Source organism: Diabrotica undecimpunctata, chromosome 9 (genome assembly GCF_040954645.1).
Source record: "Diabrotica undecimpunctata isolate CICGRU chromosome 9, icDiaUnde3, whole genome shotgun sequence".
Lineage (NCBI taxonomy): Eukaryota > Metazoa > Arthropoda > Insecta > Coleoptera > Chrysomelidae > Diabrotica > Diabrotica undecimpunctata.
Window position 1 is genome coordinate 89,396,178 of NC_092811.1, and position 26,354 is coordinate 89,422,531.

The window sequence follows — 26,354 nt, forward strand, 5'->3', positions numbered from 1 at the left end:
AGTAAAATATCAACCAGATTCAGATTACATAGATCAAGAATATAGACGCTTACTTTAACCAACTTTAACTTTAAATTAAATCTGCTTTAAATTCTTTGGTTGTTCACAGGCAGGCCGCAGCATATTTTGGATTTTATGTGATATCCAAATCAAGTATAATCACAATTCACAAATCAAATCAAATGGAAGTAAAACAAGAAAATAGGGAGGAAGCCTGTAAAGTAGAAGTAGAGTATGATGACTTTGATAATGCTCTTTTGGATGGCTTTAAATGTGAAATTCAGGAAGAATCAAATAGACAAAGTACACATGATACATATGATTATTTGGACTTACAGGAACATCCTAAAATAGAACAACAGGAGAATAAACTTAATTCATTTGAAGAAAACCAAAAAACTGAAAAAGGTTTGTAACCATATATTTAAGTTTCTCCCTTAGATAGTTACAAAATAAGTACTTAGTTAACTGATATTTTGTTAATAAGCAACTTCAGTTACAGCATTCTCCTTTCAGCAGTTTCTTAAAATAATGCATGAAATTCAAATCTTATAATTAAGTAATGAATTTAATATAAACAATGTTTACCATCAATATTTACTCTAGACCTCTACCTAGTTTAAAGTACAATATGTATAAGTATATTTTTGAAATATACTAATTTGTTTTAAGAATGGAAAATGGTTATTACTTCAATTTTTATCAAACAAACACTGTACTGGCAAAACTTTCATTTTTTCTGGGATAAGAAGATAAATTGGTTAACTTGAATTTTAGTGCAATGAACATAACCTTGGCATCAAACTATAGGCAGACATAGTATATACCCCCCCCCCCCATAGATTTTGTTTTATAAAGAAAAAACATGTAATCCCTGATAAACGTTCCATCACAAAATCAGCTAAGGAAATACTAAATAAGACGTACAAACAAAAATTAAGTTAATATTCCTATTACTGTATACTCAGCAGTGCTTAGCTTTTAACCTAAAAAAACTACAAAAACGTGTTCAGTTGAAATTTCTTACCTTACTACCAGCGTTACACTTCAGTCTCGCAGTTTAGTTCACACTGTCTTGATTTTTTTTTTCAATTTGTGCCTTATATATGTAATTTGATGTGAAATCCCTGTAAATAAAAATGTGAAGTACCTACCTACTCAAATATATGTGAAACCTTTCCTTCAATGTGTATTGATTGGGTATTGTCAGATAGGGGGATTTTTCTGGTGAGAAATATTTGCTTGGGGAATAACTGGGCACTTTATAGTTAGATCCTTACTACAAAGAATGAAAAATGATTTTAATGTAAATGTTATTTATATTATGCAAATGTCCTTTTCAGTACCTTTCGATAATTGCTCCCTCCAAATAATGGCGAAATTTTTAAAACAAATTTATTTTTTGGTTTTGAGATATTTAATATGTCCTGGCAGACCTCGCCCGCCTACTCCTATTACTATAGGAAATTGAGATTCATATACTTGTTATGCAGTTTTTTCGGTTTCTTACAAATGATTACATATATAGAAATTATTACATTTTATGATCTGACAAAGTGAGGAATAGAGGTTGTTGACAGAAAAATATCTTCGTATAATTTTGTTAGAAATACTTCTAGATGTTAACCTATGGTATTATTCTATGGCCTCATGAATGTTGCTGCTGTCAATTCGTTCAAATTATAAAAAAAACACTTTAGAAGAATTTAAACATTGCTGAAGATTATTTGAAAATTTAAGAATATGACAAAATAAAATATGAGGAAAGCTTTGAACCCTCATTTAGCTTGAGTTGTACAACAACCAGCATTGCACCTATCAAATACCCCTATACCAGGCCCATTACAAATGACCACCAATAAAAAAAAAAGAAATTGCAAATACTAAAAAAGATAGAAAACGCGATATTTTTGCACATTTTGTCTGTCCTGGTTGTGTATGGAGCACATTGTAGCATGTTGCTCTGAATGCACAGAGAACAATTTGGAGTAAAATTCAAAGTTGTATTTTGAGCATAGAATTTTTCTGTTTATTGTTATAACCAAATCTGTGTAGGTTAATATTTGTATTTTAATAAAACATCTGTAGGAATTTTGGAAAACATTTGTTTACCAAGTGCTAATAAAAGTTAAACAAAGCAGAAAATTAAAGGTTTTAGATTAATTGTTATATTTTTTGAAAAATAAAACAACAAAAATAGAATGACATAAGGTCCTTAAGTAATAGACACGTAAACCGACAAAATACTTAAAAACATTATGTGAATGTTATCTGAAATTTGTAAGTCATTTAAATTTTGGTCCTGATGGACCCTACCTGTCCACAGGTGACTTTTTCAGACCACCCGTCCTTCCCGGGTTAACCCTAAACCACTCTTAATGAAGGTGACTCAGGTGGCCGAAAATCAATTTTTACATGTTGTAAATTTATTTTCTAATGCCGCCATAGAATGGAAATTTTCTTCCATAAAGTAATTTTTATTTGCTAAAGTTAATGCTGTATAACTATAAAATGTCAGGTCAGTACAAACATTTTGTTTTAAAAGAAAAAAGAAGACGCAGACTCTTCTTATAAATGTTGTAAACTGTGGCTTGGCCTTGGCTTTTTCTTTTGCTTTGCTGGATTATGCGAAACAGACAATCAGAAATCTTTTCAGTAGCTAAATTGCCCCTACAGTCTCATGAAGTTATTAGTAGAAAACGTAAGGCGTAATTTACAAAATATAACGTGGCCAGCTCCAAAAACTGCCTCACCCTAAACTAAGAACCATATAAATAATTAAGATAATGTAAATTTTACTTCTCGTGTTTCAGACATACTGTACAAAAACAAACATTTTATTTTATTTTTATTCAGGTTTGGGAGTCAATTACCTTATGTATAAACTTGAATCACAAACAAATAAACTTTGAAGAACATACTCCAACTTATACTTTAGCAAAACACACGTGTAAATGATTTATATTAATCGTTTTATAGCTTAAAGATCAAATGACAAAATGATTTGTTTTCCCGAAGTTATCGTCTATCTTTGAAATCTTCAGCGACCCTGTCGGAATTGGCTATTGCGAATAACTATTCGCAGCTTAAAAAGGGAGTCTTCTTTGTCAACGGTATTGTTATCTGAACGTAACAACGACAATGTAAGGAACGACAAAGGTAGAAAACAATACTCTTCATCCACATCAGTGTCTTTCCAATTTGCGACACGAGAATTTTGTTCAATATCACTATGTTCCACAACGTATTTGTAAAAATTGTTAATTTAACAACAATTACTTTCATAAATGTCAAAGAAAAAAATGTTTTGAAACTACTTAAAACACTTGGACTACTTCTTAAATTGTCATTCAAACACCCTGATGTATTGTCATTAAAATTATGAACTGTTGGTTGTAGATCTCCAAACACCCTGATGTATTGTCATTAAAATTATGAACTGTTGGTTGTAGATCTGCAAACACCCTGATGTATTCTCATTAAAATTATGAACTGTTGGTTGTAGATCTCCCTTTTCCCATTTATATAACGGAATCTTTTCACATTTACGACATTTAGCTTGTTGAAGAGAAGTAGATTCCAAAGTTAAAGCACTATTTTCACTAACCTATGTTGACGATGGTAGAGTCTCTTCATTATCATTTTCTTCTCCAGATTAATCACTTTCTGCATCAGATTCTTGAAGAATACACTCATTCTCACTGTCACTTTCCATTAAAATTTCATATAGTTCACTTTAGCTAAGATATTTGTGTATAGCGAGCCATTTCACTCAGCAATTGCTTTTATTAGTCAAGAATGTATAAGAAATCTAAATTTAAGAAGCACATACTTATTCTTTTAAAAAAATACACTAATAGTACAGAATGATGTACAACAATATGATCATAATAGATATAGAAACCGGAGGAGAGAAGCAGAATTCATTTGTGGCTTAAAAGAAACAATCTTAACATTATCAAGTCTGTAGTTTCCGTCTTCTTTGAATATTTATAAAATATTAATATCCTAAAAGGTTTTTCAAATGGTCAAGTATTATTAAGTCTTTCATTTCCGTCCAACTTGAATAATATTAAAATATTTATATTGTAAATTTCAGGTAGTAAATAAAAATATTTTAACAATACCCTACAATATGACAAGCTGTCTCGAACCGTTTTTACTATTAGCTAATTAATGCAATAGGTAATAAAATTATTTCAATTTGAATATTTCTTACCTGTTAACCATTCTGTAAAATTTGATAACAATTTTATTGTATTTACTAAAACTCATAATTCGACAGTTTTTTTCCTATTTTTCAAATAGGTTTATCAGCAGCTGTAATTCACACAATTAAATTCTTAAAGAAAATTAAAATACGCTGCTAAAAACTATCGTACATAAACACGGCGAAAGGGAATCCTAAGATTTTACAAGTAAATCCCTGTAGTGCGTGCCTGTGTAAAAAGGTGCGGATTTGTATGGCTCCCGCAGTGAAGCATAAAATTTGTAAATGTACCTATTATAAATTTTGATATAACATGCTTAACTCTTTTCTATAGGCAATATACAATACGTAAGCAGTATCTGATTCATAAGGTTTCCATAGCGAATGCCGAAAAAGGGTACGCGTATTTAGCCGGTTTCCGTTGTACGGGCACGAAAGTATTTTACGTGTATATCCGGTTCCCGCAGTGAAAAGGTTAAGCAGTTTCTTAAATTAAATTTTTATTCTTTTTTGAATCATTCCATTTCAACAAGCTTTGTCTGATCGTCATTCTTTATAGATTATTATTTTATCTTCTTAAACAGAAGATTGTTAAAGTATCACTTCAATATATCTAATTCTTAACAATTTATAAATAGTCAATATATTGTTTAAGAATTTGTAATATTTTATGTTCCTTTATTTACTTAAGTTTATTTTCGGAACTCCCATCCCCCATTCACCATTTAGTATATCATAACTTTAATTTCCTTTTTATATTTTTTTTTTGTAAAAATTTAGAACTGTCCCACAATATTCAATATTTTATCTTTTATTATATTTTGTAGACACCAGTTTGTACTTATTGACTGTTTGTTTTGGAGAATATTATTTCATATAAAAATAAATTTTAGTGTTAGTTGGAACCAATAAAGCTACCGAAAAGGTTTAGAAAGTAGTTAGGGCTGGGAAGTCCATTCCGAAAAAAAATCCTGTCCAGTGAAAATAATTTGTGATGATAAACACAATGTGCAAAGTTCCTTACAATCCAAACATGTGTTACAGAATACAGTTTATAAAATGAGTCAAGATTTAACTAAATTACAAGACCAAAAAATGCACATTTTTATGAGGAAGAACCTCATAAAAATTCAAGCATGATATTGATAATAGCAATACTAGTCACTATATTAATGAATGTCCTAAAGTTGTTAAATGCACTGGTATAAAAAACGTAACTTTTTTTTTATTTATTTATTGCTTATTTACAATCTACTTCAAGTAATAAGTAAATATGATGTATGTTCTTGGCTTGTGGCAGGTATCGTCCATTGATGACTCTCTGGAATTTACCTAGTAGCTAGATCTTCTGGCCAAAGTCTTTTTAGACGTCTGTCAACCAGTGGGGGGTTGAATAACTCGTCTATGAGATGGTTTGGATGGTCGGCGCTGCGATTCATGTATCTTGTGGAGTGGTCAGCAATCACATCATTGATGAAGGGGATGTTGAGGTCTGCATGAAGGGTTTGGTTTGACACATACCATGGGGCTTTAGCTAACATATGAATAGTTTTTTACTGGAAGGTCTGTAGTATTTTGGTGTTGGATGGTTTGGTACAGCCCCACAGCTCAATTCCGTATGTCCACACTGGTTTGAGTATTGTTTTATAGATGGTCAGTTTGTTTTCTAATGAAAGTTGAGATCTTCTGTTGATTAGCCAGCTCATATTTTTAACTTTTAGGTCGAAGTGTTGTTTTTTGGTTGCAATATGTGATTTCCAAGTAAGTTTTTCGTCTAGATGAAGGCCCAGGTACTTTACTTCTGTTTTTATTGGTATAGGTGAATTATTTAGGTGTAGTTGTGGACATCTAATTCTTCGATTTGTGAAATTTACTTGACAAGACTTCACCTGGGTGCTTCACACAGAAATATGCCAATGCATTAGATGTGTTTGAAAGAAAAATATTACGTAGGATCCTGGGCCCAATAAGTGAAAACAACAACTGGCGAATTAGGTACAATAGAGAAATATACGAGCAATATAGCGAACCAACTCTAGCACAACATACTAAACTGCAGAGATTACGATGGGCAGGGCACGTGGTCCGCATGCATGAGAATAGAATCCCCAGAAAATTATTAAATGCAAGAATGCAGGGAAAAAGACCTGTTGGAAGACCTAAAAAGAGATGGGAAGATGAAGTCGATGAGGATGCCAGGAACTGCCTGGGAACGCGTTCATGGAAAAGAACAGCGGTAAATAGAGATGGTTGGAGAAGCCTGTTGAAGGAGGCCAAGGCCCGATTTGGGCTGTAGCGCCATTGGATGGATGGATGGACTTGACAAGACTTGTTTGTGTTAACGTTTATTTTCAGGATTTAAGCCAGTCTTCTAGTTCATTGAGATGATTTTGCAATTTATTAAATGCTAATATTTCGTTAATGTCTGATGCTAGTGTACCAGTGTCATCCGCAAATGTTGCCATTAGTGTATTTTCGCTAATAGAAATATCAGCAGTGAAGATTTGATAAAGGAATGGGCCAAGTACACTGCCTTGAGGTGCTCCGGATTTTATTTAGTGGTATTTGGACAGAGCACCTTCGTATTTAACTTGGAAGTATCTGACGGACAAGTATGATTTAAGGAGGAGATAGATTTGGTCAGTTAGCTGAACTATTTTAAAGAGAAGACCCTCGTGCCACACTCTATCAAATGCTTGCTGTATATCGAGGAATGCTGATAGTCTCAGGAGGCTATTAAAAATAATGACGACACCTTTTCTTGGGAGTTTTGAAGTTATACTTCTATACGCGCGCTCCACGCTGGAAATTTGTACGGGAGTGAATCGGTGAAATCATTACATATGTAAGATAATGAGTAAGAGAGAGAGACACAAGATATATTTTCTCTCTCTTCATCTCGAGAATAAAAATGTTCCTTTTGTATATATATTTATAATATATATTTATTATATATATATATATATATATATATATATATATATATAATATATATATAATATAATATTTATTAATATTAATATTTATGTGATATGGTTTGTATTATTTATTAAATGTTTATAATTATTTTAGTCTTTTATATTTCAAAATAATAATCTCAGTAAATCACTGTATGACCGAGAACTGTCAATTTTGAAATACGTTTGTGTCATGTCTAATTGGCAAATATTTTACGTGTTTGGTTCATACGCTGGTGTGTGTGAGTTTGAATCCCAATATGAATTCCCTTTTTTATTTTTAAAATATTTAAAAACTCCACGTTATTTTTATTAAATATATGTAATATACGCAAAAATGCTAAATTTTAAAATAAAATAAAAATTTACAACATAATCCGAGTTGTTGGTCTTATTTCGTTTTTAATTGTACTTCTATACGCGCGTTCGACGTTGGAAATTTGTGTGTATTCGTATATATTGAGTGAATCGGCAAATTCATTACATATATGTAAGATATAGGTAAGAGAGAGACAGAAGATATATTTTCTCTCTCGAGAATAAATGTTTTTTTTTGTAAACATATTTAATATTCATTAATATTATTATTTTTTTATTAATATTATTATCATGGTAAATTAAACATGCGTAAGTTATGAATGTTGCATTTTAATTTGTATTATAATATTGAATTATGTGGCAGTGTATTGTATTGTATTGATGTGACTTGCATATAATTGTAAATCTACTTATACAGTCTGAAATGTAATAAATTTATCTTTATCAAACAAATCAAAAGCAAAGAATATCTCAGGGCTAAAAATATATTTTTTTTTAATTAAAACGTGGCTTCAAAGTATCTTCTGCTAGTTCCATTTAAGAAAGATCAACAAAAGAAAAAAAAAATAATAGACAATCAATTCTGATATTAAAACAATTGTCCTTTATTTTAAAATATATCCAATTAATTTAAAATTCCGTTGAGGATAAATCTTACACCATACACTATAAATAGAATAAAAAAATAATCAATCATCCATCAAATCACACATCCCTTAATAATCAATAAAAATTAAATACACATATTTCTAAATCAAATATCTCTTAATATAAAAATTTTAGAAAGAATTTTTTCTTCCTTGACTTCTTGCCTTAACTATAAAAATATTGCAAATTACAAACAATTGACATGAATGTTGATAGATGGTCGTGATAGAATGTCTTTATAGAATTTATTTAAAACTCAAAACTTTGGTTTTCAAACAGACTATCTTCCCTTGATTCTGCTTGGATTGTGCCCTGACCAGATCACAATGTACTTCTCGGATCCTACCAATTTGCCTGCTCGCCATTCCGCCTACTGTTTCTTTTGATAATAAAAGAAAAAGACAAACAGTATGTGAAAATGTCGTGATGTCTTTACCACAAGCTCCAAACTCCAAGACAAACAAACTGCTTCCTCTCAGACACAACGAAAATATATCTGTTTGTACTTACAGTGATGCCTGTATTTCTACTGGAACTCGTCTCTGCTTACCACAATGGCTGCTTAATTTTCCATACAAACACTAAGCACTACTTCTTTTAAATTCTCAAAAAAATGTTTTCACCGGAACCGGTCTCTCTCGATGTTCAACTAACTCACAATGTCTTTCTTTTCCCTCATTTCATTCCCGGCAAGCTTTTCACCCCCTTCTTCTTTATCCATCTCAAACCAATCCAAACGCATCATCGGTTTCTTAGTAAATTAAATTTTTGGTTTTTCCAAAATTTACCTGACGTTAAAATACTTTCCTGCAAACGACCTTGAATTCTTTTTTTAACTTTTGTAAAGGAGAAAACTCATTAACCAATAATACTTACTTATTACTTTCTAATCTATTATAACCGCAAATTTCAAATAGTTGTGTACTAAATCTACCTGGTCATGTCCAAACCGTATTGTCTTTTTATCGGAGAAAACTTTCTAAATCACTTATTCACATATTCGGAAACTACTCACGTTGTTCCCGGTAAATGATTTATGATTTTACAACTAAACTATTTCTATAAACATGGTGTTCTCGATTTTTTTTAATGGTCTTTTGATTTTAATTTTATTTAAAATTTGGGGATCTTATTAGTATTTTTATATTAATAACAAAATTACCAATGAATTTTACTGCAGAGTATGCGTAAAAATTTTTTTTGCATTCAACTCCAATACCTTCAATTTTCATACATATATGAAAATAAAAATATATATTTTCATTAAAATATTTATTCAATCCTTCATTTACTTTATTTATCTGGTCCTATAAGTCCTAGTCAGGTATAAATCCTTCCTATTACAGGTCAAATATTTATATACAACAAACGATGCACCATATACCTGTATATCTAATTCTTTTTCTCTTTCTGCTCTCTCTTACCTATAGCATTATATATGTAATGATTGTGCAGATTGACTCCCATATAAATTTGTAACGACGAACGCGTGTATAGAAGTATAACTTCTACCGGCAGTCCCACTGGACTGCCACACCCGTTTTTTTTTTAATTTAGCCAGTTGTAAGGTCAAATCCTGGATCTTTATGAGGGTTAAGCAGGATGATTTCGTTACGGACTTCGTTTGGTGAGAAATATTTTAGTGGTAATGATAGCTGACAGGGTGCATTAAGGAAGTCTCTAATTTTCTCGTCGCTAATATCGTTGGCCTGTGGGGTGGAGAAGATGGTTGATAGATGTTCTGCAAATCTGTTTAATTTTTCCATATCCGATCGAGCCCAGGTTCCATCATTTTTCCGAATTGGTGATTTCATTACTACCGGCTTTTTGAATTTCTTTGTGGCTTTCCAAAGAGAGTTGTCGTCTTTGTGACATATCTTTCAAAATACTCGTTTTTGGCTGTTTGGTAGCGGAATGAAATCGGTTTAGATTTGTTTTATCTATCGCGTTTCTTGTTCTTTTCCACTTGCGACGGGCTCTTCTCTCTTCTACTAGTGTTCTAGTGTGGAGGGGTATACTATACCTTTCATCAATGGTTTTTTCCTTTTCAGGAGTAGCTTTCCAAGCGGCCTGTTGTATATGTTCCATTAGATATTTTACAGCTTCTTCAATATCGTTTTTGTGTTTGAGTCGAATGTCAAGAGATATTTTTTCATTGATTTCTTCTTTGAATTGAACCCAATTCGTGTTACTGGAACATAGCCTTGGTGCAAGAGTTTTCCAAATTATATTGGTGCTTACGGTAATCAAGATGAAACTGTGGTCCGAATGTAGATCAAAACTGGTGGTGATGTCACTGTGTATTTCAGGTATTCCCTTCGTTATAGCAAAGTCTAGCAGATCAGGAATTTTGTTATCAGTGGGCCAGTATGTGGGGGTACCAGTTGTTAGGTATTTCAGGTTATTATCTTGTATGATCTTTAATAGATTTGTGCCTTTTGGAGATATCAGTCTTGCTCCCCAGGTTGTATGTTTTGCATTCCAGTCCCCTGCCATTAGGAAATGTGAGCCAAGTTGTTCAAAAAACTCTCTGTATTCCCCCAGATTTATGGTATGGCTTGGTGGGCTGTAGATAGGAGCTATTGTTAATGGGAAGGTGAGCGCTTGTACTTTTATGATAGTACTCTGAATTTTGTTGGTGATATATGGAGCAAGTTCGTAGTGCTTTATAGCTGTACGGATTATTACAACTGAACCAGCATGGGCTGTTCCATCTGGATGGTTTGCGTAATAGACAGAGTAGTGTGGAAGTTTTATAAAAGACCTCTCAGACGTGTGACTTTCAGATATAAGTAGGATGTCTATTTTGTTTAATATTAGAAATGGTATAATTTCTTGCACATGGTTTGTTAGACCATTTGCGTGCCACGCTGCTATTCTAAGTGAGTTAGCCATTACGACATTCTATTTATCACTGTTGTAAGCATGCTTAGTATCATGCTGTTTTGGTTTATCAAGCCTGCAAACATATTTTTAAATTCGTTGAGGAATTCTGTAAGTTTATTTGAAAGGTCTGAATTATTGTTGTTGTCTTTTCAAAAAAAAAAAACAATGTTTTCTTTTATAAGGTGCTGTATGAGTGTTCTGTAGGTGTCTGAGTTTGTAGGGTTAATTTTTACTGTATTATTTGAAATGGTTTTGGTGTAATAGGTTTCAGCCGCAGTTGCAGTTGAAAGGTTTGCTATCATAGCACTGTAGTTAGTAACTCCATAAATATAGATTGGTGGCGGTGATGGATCTTTTTTGGTTATATTTGTGTTTTGTGTATTTGATAAATTGTCTGTTTGTTCATCTAGATTTTCTTTTGAGAGGGAATCAAATCTGTTTTGTGTTTGGATTTGGTTGGGAATTTCTGAAGTTGTTTGTCTTTTCAGCCTTTTTCTCTTATTGCCAAATTCTTGCCAAGGATGTTTATTTTCGTTTTCTGTTTCGTTCAGTTCTACGTAGCTGTCGCTATCCGTGTAGTTATTGGTGTTTTGTGATGATGAGAGTGAGCATTGAGGGTTTGTGGATACTGTTGTGTATTGGGACTGAATAGGGTTTTGAGTGTTTTGAATATTTTGTGCAGTTGATTGACTAGGAAATTGTACTTGGTTTGGTATAGCTATTTGGGTTGTAATAGGTATTTGTTTTAGGCATGACATTTGATTTGTTGTCTGGTTAGATGGTGTTTGATTAAAATACAAAAATGGTACTTGCGGTTTTACTGCTGTTTGGTTTGACTGGTTCTGGTTATTTATTGTTGGGATAAGTTGGGTATAGTATTCATTTGTTGATAAATTGGTTGGCCATTATTATCAAATCCTAATAAGTTCCCAGAAGGGAACATATTTCTTTTGTTTCTTTGACTAATCACTTAGTTTTTGTTACTTTTCACTTTAAATAAGATAATTACTAGTTAATTAGGTAGTTTTACGATAAGGAAGTTCTCTAGCGCTTTGAATGACGGTACATGTTCACGCTTCGAGAATCAGATTGCTACTAAAAAAAACATATGGTTATATGAGTCCTAACAACTATATAATAGGACAAATCAAAATATATTCAGGTGTTTGAATTTTCATTAATTATTATTGAAGTTATACTTCTATACGCGCGCTCCACGTTGGAAATTTGTATAGGAGTGAATCTGTGAAATCATTACATATGTAAGATAATGAGTAAGAGAGAGACAGAAGATATAGGTATTTTCTCTCTTCCTCTCTCGAATATAAAAATGTACCTTTATATAATATATAATATTATATATATATATATATATATATATATATATATATATATATATATATATATATATATATATATATATATATATATAATAAAATATTTATTAATATTATTATTTATGTGATATGTTTTGTATTATTTATTAAATGTTCATAATTATATTAGTCTTTTGTATTTCAAAATAATAATTTCAATAAATCACTGTATGACCCAGTACTGTCAATTTTGAAATACGTTTGTGTCATGTCCTCGGAAGTATAGTAGTCAGTATCCCCGCCTGTCACGCGGGAGACCGGGGTTCGATTCCTAGTCGGGGAGGACTTTTTTATTAATATTATTACATGGTAAATTAAACATATGCGTAAGTAGAAAAGTTATGTATATTATTGTCATTTTTGAATACTTATGAATATTGCATTTTAATTTGTATTGTATTATTATATTGAATTATGTTGCAGTGTATTGTATTGTATTTTTATATTAATAACAAAATAAACAATGAATTTTACTCCAGAGTATGTGTAAAAAAATTTTTGCATTCAACTCCTTTCATACATATATGAAAATAAAAATATACATTTTCATCAAAATATTGATTCAATCCTTCATTTACTATACTCCTATTACAGGTCAAATGTTGTTTATTAGTTGCTAGTAAGTTGTTATTAATTCTGTTTCTCTTTCTGCTATGGCTTACCTATAGCATTACATATGTAATGATTGTGCAGATTGACTCCCAAATAAATTTGTAACGGCGTGTATAGAAGTGTAACTTCTACCGGCAGTCCCACTGGACTGCCACGCCCGTTTTTTTTTAATAATTATGATAATAATGCTATACAAGCAATATTTTAAATGATACACAGTCTTCACCTGGAGTGTGGGTTTATTTTTAAAATGTAAGAGGTCTAAGAACTAAGCTCGACAGTTTATTTATGAATGTATCCAATTCTCATTACAATATTATCATATTCAACACAACTTGGTTGACATGTAACTATGCCAACGAAGAGCTGCAGTTGTTTGACCTCAAAATATATAGAACTGATCGCTATAGGAAAACAAGTTCATTCTTAACAGATGGTAGAGTCCTTATTGCAGTTCATAAGAGCTTTAGCAGCAGATTTTTAACAGTTAACCAGACAATCAAACAACTTTTTGTCTTGGTGACTGAAGATGCAAATCAGTTTATTATAGGAACAGCATATTTTCTACCAAAGTCTACATTTGAGAAATATTCCATATTTTGTGAAACCTTAGAACAAATAGCTGAAGTTTATCCATCTGCACATTATTATCTAGCTTCTTCTTCATGTGCCTTGTCCGTTCCGAACGTTGGCAATCAACATGGCTATTCTGACTTTGTTTACGGCAGATCTGAATAGTTCAGCAGATGACAATCCGAACCATTGCCGCAAGCTTTGGAGCCACGAGTGTCTTCTCCTCCCTGGACCCCTTCTGCTGTCTATTTTCCCTTGAACGATCAGTTGTAGTACTCTATATTTATTATGTCTCATAACGTGACCCAAGTATTCCAACTTTCTTTTCTTTATACTTATTCCTACCTCTCTCTCTTTGCCTATCCGGCGTAGTACCTCTTCGTTGGTCACGTGCTCAGTCCAGGATATACGTAATATACGTCGGTAAGCCCACATTTCGAAGGCCTCTACTTTTTTCATCAATGTTGCGGTCATTGTCCACGCCTCCATTCCATATAACAAAACCGGGAATACATAACATTTCAGAAGTCGAATTTTGAGAGGTAGGGTGAGGCTTTTAGAGGTGAAAATTTGCTTCATGCTAGTGAACGATGCTCTTGCCTTTTCTACTCTTATACGTATTTCCTTCGCTTGATCCCAATTTGAGTTAACTGTTGTTCCCAAGTAGATGTACGAATCCACGTGTTCAATTCTTTCATTGTCTAATATCAGTTGCTGTGGTGGTTGTTGGGTTTTGCTTACTAACATCCATTTGGTTTTTGTGATATTTAGTCTAAGTCCGTATTGTGCACTTGTTTTTTGTATCTTGCTCATTAGGCAACTCAGTTCCTCCATGCTACTTGCTAGAATCACAGTGTCATCAGCATACCTTATGTTATTAATTATTTCTCCATTTATCTTTATGCCTTCTGTGCTTTCCTCCAGCGCTGTCTTAAATACTTCTTCTGAGTATATATTAAAGACAATAGGAGACAAGATACAGCCCTGTCGTACCCCTTTCTTGATCTCTCTTGATTTTATTGGTCAATGTAGATCCTACTTTCACTTTAGCTGTTTGGCCCCAATAGAGACTCGCTATTGTTCGAATGTCTCTGTAGTCGACTCCGATCTTGTGGAGAACTTCAATTATCTTTTCGTGCTTTACGTTATCGAATGCTTTTGCGTAGTCTATAAAGCATATGTACACGTCTTTGTTCATATCTCTGCAGCGCTGGATGAGTACCTGTAGACTAAAAAGTGCTTCTCTTGTCCCAAGAGAATTCCGAAACCCAAACTGCGAATCTCCAATGTTATCCTCGCATTTTTTGCTTATTCTGTTGTAAATAACCTTGCTGACTTCAATTTACCAAACTGTGAATGGGTTTCAAATGGCATGTGTTCTACAACAATTCCTCTACCAGCTGCCACAGCATCTGAAGTGGAAGCCTTGCAGGTTGTGTTCTGTATGTGTGCATACCACAATTTGTTTCAATCCAACATTATTGTGAATTCCGCTGGTAATATTCTCTATTTATTGCTGGTTGATGATGCTGATGTAACTGTGTCCAGGGAGATGAAGCTCTTTCGAGGGAGGGTGTGCACCATCCCCCCTGGAACTTGAGATAAAGAGGATCAAAAAGTACCCCAATAATAGTGGTTTGGTTAGTGATGGTTTCTATAGTGACTTTAAGTCAGCTGACTATTGAAGCACGTTTAAAATTTCTTTAAATTATTCCCATTAGAAAATTAATTTCATGCCGCCTATGTGTAAATATTTTGTTAAAAGCCGTAAAAATAACCCAACAGCAACGAGCGATTCGCTACGCTTTTTTTTACAATGAAAGATTTCGCCAAATGTTCCCTGATCTTTTTATCTATCCTTTGCTTAATAGAAATCTTTCCTAGTAACAAAGGAGTCAGTGCCTGTTGTGAAAACACCCTGTCTACCTTCTCAGAAAAACAGAAAAGTTGGTTTTCAGTGAACGTATAATTCCTGTTAGGAGATAAGGTTTAAGTTACAGAAATGACTTCACTAGCCTTGTCTTTTAAATATCAATTTTGCGTGGCACTCTTCTGCCGATACTCCCACTTCTTTTTTTATCTTTAGCTTGCCTAAGATCAAAATTCGAATTCATTTTCAAGTTGTTTCCTCTGGCAAGCGGTTGGTTCTCCATCACACGGCGGTAAGTGTATTTTCAATTCACCCTTATCTATATAAAATATCTTTACACAGTGAGTCCTATATTAACTATTTTCCCTTTTGTCAAACAGACGTATTCCAATTCGAAGGAATGAAGTCACCTCTGTTTGCCGTTCATCTCCACCATCGTTCATTTCATCTCTACCTCCATTCGTCTCTGCTGTTCGACGCCTTTATTCAACTTTACGTTCATTTGTATCTTAATTTATCTATATTACTGACTACTACCTGTGCTGTTCCTGTCTGGTTGTTTCTCTTTTCGACTACCTAAGTCAATTCGAGGAATTACGGATCGAAGACCGTAATTCATTGCTGACCTGCCGTCCAATGCCTGTTGCCAGGACCCAGTGTCAAGTGCCTGTATTGAGGACGTAATGCTGTCACCTGTGTGTCCACCTGTTGTCTACGGTATTGTGAGTAACCATAAATTTTATTCACTGAAGCTCAACTTCAATACCTAAATAGTAACAAATTGATTTATAACATCCAGTTCAGTGACTTTGCTTTATGGTTAAGTATAACCGAATGAACTACGGGTATAAACTTACGATATCATACGTATAAATTACGAGCCATTTGTTTGATATTAAAGTAGGTTAGGTATATTTATTATAAATTTTAGGAATAGATTTGAGGTAATCACATTCAAAAAAATTTAGTAAATGTTTACGTATTCTCAAGGCATAATATTTTATTTTAACGAATATTGACAATCATAATATTCCTTGTTTTTTATTCTTGAGAATACTGCATTATTCAGTATTATTTTTCAAAAGGATATTTTGTTGTATTTTTGATAATAGATCGTCTAATCACTTATCTCGTGACATTTAACTGTTAACGATATATTTGCTTTTTATTTTTTGCTATGATATGAATTTATATTTTTGTGCTAGGTGTATCTCTTTCAGGCATTTTTATTGACTTATATTATTATTTGTTTTACCATATAACTAGTGTATATGTGTCGAAATATTAAGTGTGTACTGCACGATCAAAATACCTTTTCTCTCACGGTTTATTTTATTCTCGCGTATCTTACCTTTCTCGTTATCGTATTCTCTATGTCTTAAGGTTTCCCTGTTCCTCTAAAAATAGGGTGGTGACCAAATAATTCCCTTCCCTTATCTTCCAACTTCTCTTCTAACTTCTCGTCTCTGTATCTTCAGTACTTCTCTAACTGATTCTTTATATTTGAGCTTTAATAAGAGCCCCGACCAAGATACCTCTACCAGACTGAAGCCCGAGCCTAGTACCGTTCTTTGTGTAACCTCTAATCCATCATTAAAGAGGATACACGATGTGAAAATAACTAATTTTTCATCACAGTTCTGTTGGGATAATTTATTTTTAGGAAAACCACTGAATCAAATTGTGAATATTTTTTATGATATAGTTTACTTAGCTATAGAATTATTTATCCCCTTAAAAAGGTATTCAAAATGTAGATTCCCTTCTTGGTTCTCTCCAGAGTTGAAGGACTTGATAGTTGAGAAAAAGAAAGCTCACAAAAAATATCTTTTATCTAAATCACTTCTGGATTATCACACTTTTTCTCAGCTGAGGACCAACTATAAATTGTTAAAAGCTGAAGGCTTATTTAACAGAATTATCGCTAGGAAATAATTTGAAGGGATTTTGGTCGTTTGTGAATTCATAGAGGAAAAGCCTCCTTGCCCTCTGTGTTGATTTATGTTGGTGCTGAAGGCAGTCATAAACCAGATATTGTAAATCTTTTTGCATACCCTTTTACCTTTTACATACCCACTGATTTACCTTCACTTGGTCTTGCTAACTTGACTGGTATCAACATAACTATATCTGTTATTTATTAAAATTATCAGAACTGGATGTGAATAAGGGTCCTGGTCCCCATGGATTGTCTCCCAGCTTTCTCAGAATTGTTGTTTTATATTATCCAGACCTCTTTTTCACATTTTTAATCTATTCTTAAATAAGTGAATTTGAAGAATGCTGGAAAAATAGTTTTTTAACACCTATGTTTAAAGCGGGAGATAATTCATTCAGCTCACAAAAAATATCTTTTATCTAAATCACTTCTGGATTATCACACTTTTTCTCAGCTGAGGACCAACTGTAAATTGTTAAAAGCTGAAGGCTTATTTAACAGAATTATCGCTAGGAAATAATTTGAAGGGATTTTGGTCGTTTGTGAATTCATAGAGGAAAAGCCTCCTTGCCCTCTGTGTTGATTTATGTTGGTGCTGAAGGCAGTCATAAACCAGATATTGTAAATCTTTTTGCATACCCTTTTACCTTTTACATACCCACTGATTTACCTTCACTTGGTCTTGCTAACTTGACTGGTATCAACATAACTATATCTGTTATTTATTAAAATTATCAGAACTGGATGTGAATAAGGGTCCTGGTCCCCATGGATTGTCTCCCAGCTTTCTCAGAATTGTTGTTTTATATTATCCAGACCTCTTTTTCACATTTTTAATCTATTCTTAAATAAGTGAATTTGAAGAATGCTGGAAAAATAGTTTTTTAACACCTATGTTTAAAGCGGGAGATAATTCATTGGTGAATAATTACAGACCCGTTAGTATAATAAGTGTAATACCAAAGGGATTTCAGAATAGTACATCAACTGAATGTAATACACTAGTGTTTGTGGACTTCCTAAGGAAGGCCATGGAGAGAGGCTGTAGGGTACATGTACTCTACACTGATTTCTCTAAGGCCTTAGATTGTGTCAACTATATTTTAATAGTCAACTTAGAAAAAGGGATTTGATGGGGCACTTCTTAGATGGCTGAGAACATACTTGTTTGACCGAGTTGAGATGGTGGATATCAGGGATTTTCTTTCCAGTGAGATTAATGTTCAATCAGAAGTACCCCATGGATCTCATTTGGGACCTCTGTTATTTAACATATTCATCAATGATGTACACCACTGCTTCCAGCACAGTTCAGCTTTTCTTTTTGTGGATGATCTAAAGTTCTACACAATTATCAATAATACTGAAGATTGTGTAAATCTTCAATATGATCTCAATTATTTGAGTGAGTGGTGTGTGTTGAATACCATGGCCCTGAATGCATCCAAGTGTCATGCTGTTTGTTTTGGATGATCGAGAGACCCAATGGAATATAATTATAATATACAGAACATTCTTGTTCACTGGGTTATTGAAATTCGTGATCTGGGAATTAATTTAGACTCTAAACTTTTATTTGAATCGCCTTAAATGTCAATAATTTCCAAGTCTTTACAAATGCTTGGCTTTATGAAAAGATTCACTAGAGACTTTGATAATATTGAAGCAATTAAATTACTAAATTGTTCTTTATTCATACCCCATCTAGAGTATTGTTCTTGTGTATGGTCCTCATCTTATAATATTTACATATCAAAAATTGAGAGAGTTTCACACATAAACAGCGTATACCTTTTGTTTAGTCTAGTTTTTTGTCGTTTTCTATTATAGGCGGACTGTAACACTTTCTTTATTAAAAACTCTAACAAAACGCTGTTAAAACTAAACTTTATCGTCTTTTGTAAATGGAAATATTTATGAACAAATTTATTGTTTTATACCGAACTGCTTACCATTGTACATTACTCGTTGATGTCTCGATATCGTCTGCTAGGAGGCGCGCACTCTGCTCGCTCAGGTAACGCACACTGTTGCCGGTTGTAGTAAAAAGTCTAAAATAATTGTTTGCGGCGCAAACACCTTTTGAATTAAATCAAGTAAATTATGATCAAATTGAAACCCAACTTGGTATTCTCTCATTGTATGACCGACGATTAATTAAAGATACAAAGATGCTTTATGGTCTAATTAATTCTACAGTCTTGTGTCCTTAGCTACTTGGGCAGGTTGGTCTGCATGTGCCTCTCTGTACAACACAATTAAACTAAACCTTATATGTTTCTCTTAACAGAACCAACTATGCATATAATAATTTTTTATTTTAAGACTGAATTCATTTCTGGTCTCAGGCTGTGTTTATTTCAGTGGCTGTGGAATAGGTAATCATCATTTTGATGTGTAAAACTAAATTACGTGATTAAGTTTGTGATATTTATACTTTATTTTGTTTTATTGTATACATTGTAATCACTGTTAATCTTATTGGGCAGCAGCCCGTTGAAAAGAAATAAATAGATATTCACAAAACGTAATTAATATTTTTTATACAACACATATAATCTACTAATGTCATAAGGCTCATCAAAATATGTAAAAATTAGTGACAACTAAATAATGGGACAGTATGAAGTAACTGCTAAAAACCAAACAAGATAAGTAGGCTGCGAAAACAATGCAGCCGAACACTAACAAACTTTAAACTATATTCAATATTTAATTTCTTGTTAAATTGAGTGAATCGCTGTATTATTTTAATAAAATGGTGCTTGGTATCTGCACAAATTTAAAAAGTCGTGAGTTGGTGATTAAAAATTATTTCTGCAATGAAACAGTCCGTGAAGTGGCAGACGAACTTAATATTTCTAAAACTACAGTGTGGAATATAATTAAGCGTTATGGAAAAACATGAGGTATCTTGAATAAAAAAAATTAAAAGCTCTGGTCATCCAAAACTAGTTTCTGATTGGAATATGAGAATATTAGTAAAAGTTTGCAAAAAGGTTGAAGAAATACTCAAGGCAAGTTACAGCTTGCCTTGAGGTGGAATCATGAAACTGGATTAAATGTGTCAAGGGAATGCTGTCACAACTGGATACATAAATCTGGAGTAAAGTTTTATAAGGTTACAGGTAACAATTTAAAAGTGTGCTCAGTTTAATGAATTATATTTTCTTATAGGCAAAGGAAAAGCCACTGTTAAGGAAGCCAGGCTCATGTGGGCAAAATCTAAACTATCTTGGTCGGTAGGAAGATTGGTCCCAAGTAATTTTTATTGACGAATCAAAATTCGATGTACGTGTTGGTGATCACCCCAAACGAGTTATTGGGACTAAGCATTAGGCTTTTCACAAGGACTGTTTTAAACAAACCGTAAAATTTCCTTAAGGAGTGATGATTTGTGGTTGTATGGCAGTTTCAAATGTTGCTGAGAATTATATTTTTCAGCAGGACATAGCAGCCTGTCATACGGCAAGAACCACAAATAATTTGTTTGGAAACCATGGTGTAAATGCCCTTTCTTGGCCTCCTAACAGTTCTGACCTAAATATGATTGAAGCAGAATGACATAAAATAAAACAGACACTAAGGAACAACCCATAATGCCCAATTGAATTAGAGCGGTTATAAAGTCTAAGGACAATGCTACTCCATTTTAAAAATAAATATTCGTTCTATGTCCCAATATTTAGTTGTCAACAAAATAAACATTATTAGTAATTAAAACATTAAACAACATTATTAGGAAAAAAGAAACTGTCAAACATCTGAATTATGCCTATATTTTAGTTTGTCCCATTATATAGTTGTCAGGGCGTGTGTTATCAGAATGTTGGTGGGTTGTAAACTAATCTACTATGTGATTTCTTGTTCTTTTAATGATATATTATGTAGTTGTTCTTACTGAAAGCTGGCTCATAAATGTGCTCCAATGGACACAGTTTATTACATGCCCCCCCTTGGTGCCTGAATGAGCACCAGCTAATGTTCCAGTGGAGTACCTTCATTGGTTTGACCGATGTTGTTGTTTGCTGTTTATAAATAAATATTATTGATTTTTTGTGTTGATATGCTTATATTGAAAGCATTGAGATACATATTAAAAGAAAGACAATGGGATGACAATTACAAATTAGAAGACAGAAACGCAGCTTTCTAAAACATATTAAATTTTTTCTTTCTTTTTACATTAATTTTCCCTTATACTCAAATATTTATATTATAGTCAGTTTGTATTTTAGGTTATCTAAAAGAGGAAAACAAAATGGAAATTATGGAGGCACTCAGTGAATATTCATCTTATGAAGCATATTGTATGAGTCCACATGCTGAAGACATACCATTAAATCAAACTATAAAAGTTGTGATTGGAGAAAAACCTTACAAGTGTCAATTTTGTTTTAAACAGTTTAGCCAAGCAGGTTCTTTGAAAAAACATTTGAGATTGCACACTGGAGAAAAACCTTACAAGTGTGAAATTTGTTTTAAGCAATTTAGTGAAGCAGGTTCTTTGAAAACACATTTGAGAGTGCACACTGGAGAAAAACCTTACAAGTGTGAAATTTGTTTTAAGCAATTTAGTGTTGGAAGTCATTTGAAAGAACATTTGAGAGTGCACACTGGGGAAAAACCTTACAAGTGTGAATTTTGTTTTAAACAGTTTAGCCGAGCAGGTTCTTTGAAAAAACATTTTTTTGTGCACACTGCAGAAAAACCTCACACGTGTGACATTTGTTTTAAGAAATTTATTCAAGCAAGCAATTTGAAAAGACATTTGAGATTGCACACTGGAGTAAAACCTTACAAGTGTGAAATTTGTTTTATGCAATTTAGTGCAGTAACTACTTTGAAGACACATTTGAGAGTGCACACAGGGGAAACACCTTACAAGTGTGAAATTTGTTTTAAGAAATTTATTCAAGCAAGCAATTTGAAACAACATTTGAGTGTGCACACTGGAGAAAAACCTCCCAAGTGTGAAATTTGTTTTAAACAGTTTAGCCAAGCAGGTTCTTTGAAAACACATTTGAGAGTTCATACTGGAGAAAAACCTTACAAGTGTGAAATTTGTTTTAAGAAATTTATTCAAGCAAGTAATTTGAAGATACATTTGAGAGTTCACACTAGGGAAACACCTTACAAGTGTGAAATTTGTTTTAAGCAATTTAGTGCAGTAACTACTTTGAAGACACATTTGAGAGTACACACAGGGGAAACACCTTATAAGTGTGAAATTTGTTTTAAGAAATTTATTCAAGCAAGCAATTTGAAACAACATTTGAGTGTGCACACTGGAGAAAAACCTCACAAGTGTGAAATTTGTTTTAAACAGTTTAGCCAAGCAGGTTCTTTGAAAACACATTTGAGAGTTCACACTGGAGAAAAACCTCACAAGTGTGAAATTTGTTTTAAACAGTTTCGCCACGCAGGTAATTTGAAAACACATTTGAAAGAGCACACTGGAGAAAAGTGTGAGAAAAATTTAACAATTTACAAGTGTGAAATTTGTTTTACGCAGTTTTCTCTGAAAAGTAACTTGAAAATGCACTTAAGAGTGCATACTGGAGAAAGACCTTACAAGTGTGAAATTTGTTTCAAGAAATTTATTCGAGCAAATGATTTGAAAGTACATTTGAGAGTGCACACTGGAGAAAAACCTTACAAGTGTGAAATTTGTTTTAAGCAATTTAGTGATGGACGTCATTTGAAAGAACATTTGAGAGTGCACACTGGGGAAAAACCTTACAAGTGTGAATTTTGTTTTAAACAGTTTAGCCACACAGGTAATTTGAAAACACATTTGAAAAAGCACACTGGAGAAAGTGTGAGAAAAATTTAACAATTTACAGCAGGTGCTTTGAAAACACATTTGAGAGTGCACACTGGAGAAAAACCTTACAAGTGTGAAATTTGTTTTTTACAGTTTAGCCAAGCATATTCTTTGAAGAAACATTTGAGAGTGCACACTGCAGAAGAACCTCACGTGTGACATTTGTTTTACGAAGTTTATTCAAGCAAGCAACTACAAATTTGTTAAAAATGTCAATTAAATAAATGTTCAAAGTGGTTTCCGTTGTTTTGTAAACAATACTACAGCCTATTTTCAAATTCCGCACGAACTTCTGTCACGAACTCCAAGTGACGCAAGTTGAGTTTTACAAACAACTGACTTGAGGTAACCCCATAGAAAAAAGTCAGGTGGCGGTAAGTCTGGTGACCTCGGTGGCCACTCAATAGGACCTCTCCTTCCAATCCATTTGTTTGGATAATTAGTATCCAACCAGTGCCTAATTAGAGCTGCAAGGGGCCAATTATAGCATGGCCTAATATTCCTGCCAAACATTCAGTTTTTCAGGATATTGAGTGTGACCTTGTCTGAATCGATGCGGCTTCGCATCACTCCAGTACCGACAGTTTTGTTTATGTACATTTCCATTCAGCATAAAATTACATGCATCAGTGAAACAAATATTTTTTAACATTCTCGGTTCAACGCGAATTCTCTCAGTCATGAGTTCATAAAACTCGATTCGTCGATCAGGATCACCATCGCCTAGTTCTTGAAGAATTTTTGTTTTGTACGGGTGAAACTTATGTAATTTCAACACCTTTCTAACCGACTCATCTGAAAGTTGTGTCATTGCAGATACTTGACGTGTTGATGCATTAGGCTCTATTGCAAAATTTCCAAGGACGTCAATTTGGGATGCTTCATTCAGTAATCTTAGGGCATCCTTTTTTTTTATTTTGCACTGATCCCGTTTCTCCAAACTTTTCAACTCAATCGCGTACGTACACGTGACTTACATTTTTGTCCGGATGCCTTTCATGAAATATTTGAGCTGTTCGTAAATAACACTGGTTCTGGGAGGCAAATATGATAATGATCTCCACGCATTCAGGTATACTGTTAACCATCGTGACAACTACAGCTGATGACAGCAGGTACCGATTGCACAAATGATGAAAACTAATGACATTTAAAATTCTCAAACAAACCAAAAATTATTGAATCTGACAGAACCCAAAAACAGAGGTTTCAACTTGTTTTGCGAAAACGGCAAATTAGGTTTTTATTTAACAAAAAAAAAAATTCCGACGGGCACTTATCATTAAAAATAATAGTCCGGGAGATAGCATTACAAATGCAAAAGTCATAGTAAGCCGGCTGATATTAACACCCTGTATAATTATTAAACAATAATTATACAGGGTCATCAACAGAATCAACAAAAACCTCATTAAATTTTCCACTTAAGCCAAAGTTTCACAGTTATTACTTCACCCTGTATAATTAATATTTATATCATTGGATAGCATTTTTTATAGTATTTTCAATGATGTATCACAAGTAGGGGTTTGCCATTTAAACTTTTTGGGTTGTGATGGGTGGGACCTAGGGGGTTGATGGGGGTGTATTCTCTTTCATGTCATTTCACCCTTACTATCCTAAAATCGGTTTCAAGCATTTATGATATTATGTACAATACAAGTTTACATTATATCTAATTACTTAAACCTATTAACCAAGTTTGCTGGTTTCAATTATGGAGCTAAGAAACCACTGTTTGTGCGCTAAGCGGTGGCGTTGGCAAATTTATAGTAAGGAGAGTGTTGTTCTATCCCAGCGCAGATTCCAGACAAGGCTTAATATATTTTATATTGAATTAAAATACGTAGGTAATCTAAGTTGTTTCTAATTTGAATAATTCTAATGTAATGTAAATATATTGTGAATATTCTAAAGTATTAAAATATTTTTAATTAAATTGTTTATTGCCTCGATTTTTATTTCTTCTTATCGATAACAAAATTTAATGGGATTATGCGTATTAAAAGTAAAACTAAAAAAAAATATATTAGAGCATAGTCGCCTAATATTGGATCTGTCTTTTTCAACTGCTAACTCTTACAAAAAAAAATAATTCTAATTTTGTTTTGTTCTTAGTAATGTTCTATCCATCCGTTAAAAATTCGCAAATAAAATTATTGTTGCCTTCAGCTCCACCGCAAGCTTCATGACACTATCTGTAGCATTTACAGCAGCGTATCCATTGTTGCCCAGCTATGTCGAAAGAAAAAAATTCAAAGCAGTAGTTGCAATCCACATACTCTTCTTCTTGATCCATGTTATCTTCAGAATCAAGAATTGGTATTTCTAATTTAATTTTTTGCTTGAGTTCTTTGCGTAAATTAATGCCAGCGTTATGTTTTCTTTCGTTTTATTTAATTCTCAGCATGCATTAGAGTCAAAGTTTACCACTTTCTTAATCCCACAGTTTTAGGCCATTGAGCTTTGCTTATTTTATCAACCGTGGTAGTTATTCCACCAGGTTGGACAGAAACGTCTTGTGGAATGATAATTTGTTTTGCTTTATCAACACTATTTGGAGATTTATTTTCATTGTTACTATGGTAATCAACAACAGAAGCTTCTAACTTGTTATGGATTGTAAAATCTTGGTCACGAAGCAAATCTATATCAAATGACAAAATGCCACATTTTCGAAAAGCATGTAATATGTCAATAATAAACGTCACATGTTTGTTATTTTTCTTTTAATAATTATTTTATTTTAATTTTTTTTATTTGATTCATTTATTAACTTTATCTTTTATTTTACTACTTTTATTATAAAAATCGTTGGCGCTCAATTCTTCATTCAACTCTTCAATCAACTAAATATCCTATTTAATCTATTTTTCATTTATTTCAGTTATATTTCCTGTATTTGACTCCAGTCTGTTCCATGTCTGTGACATTGCACATTGATATAAATTTCTATGCCTCACTTCAATAGACACTATATCTGTCAACTGACAACTTTGCCCTGTCATGTCGGTAAAAGTCTGATGATGAAGTTGGAACAAGTACAAAATGTGCCCTTAAGGATTATAACAGGTTGTAACTAAAAGTTAGAAGGGAAATATTGGCTCATAAGTATATATTGAAACAAATGTCTGAAAA

General features: G+C 32.9%; 1 protein-coding gene across 1 annotated transcript; it reads left to right on the forward strand.

Annotated features, from left to right (window-relative positions):
• Positions 1-26,004, forward strand: LOC140450258 (uncharacterized). The gene is made up of 2 exons (XM_072543778.1): positions 1-408; positions 21,628-26,004. Exons 1-2 carry the CDS (start codon positions 183-185, stop codon positions 23,223-23,225), a joined length of 1,824 nt encoding a protein of 607 aa, XP_072399879.1. The 5' UTR covers positions 1-182; the 3' UTR covers positions 23,226-26,004.
• Positions 26,005-26,354: the final 350 nt, after the last annotated feature.

Excerpts from the sequence above, each read along its gene's own strand:
- LOC140450258 (XM_072543778.1), top strand. The coding sequence starts at position 183 with ATGGAAGTAAAACAAGAAAATAGGGAGGAAGCCTGTAAAGTAGAAGTA. Across the intron at positions 409-21,627 it reads AAACCAAAAAACTGAAAAAG|GTTATCTAAAAGAGGAAAAC; the intron begins GTTTGTAACCAT and ends TTTGTATTTTAG.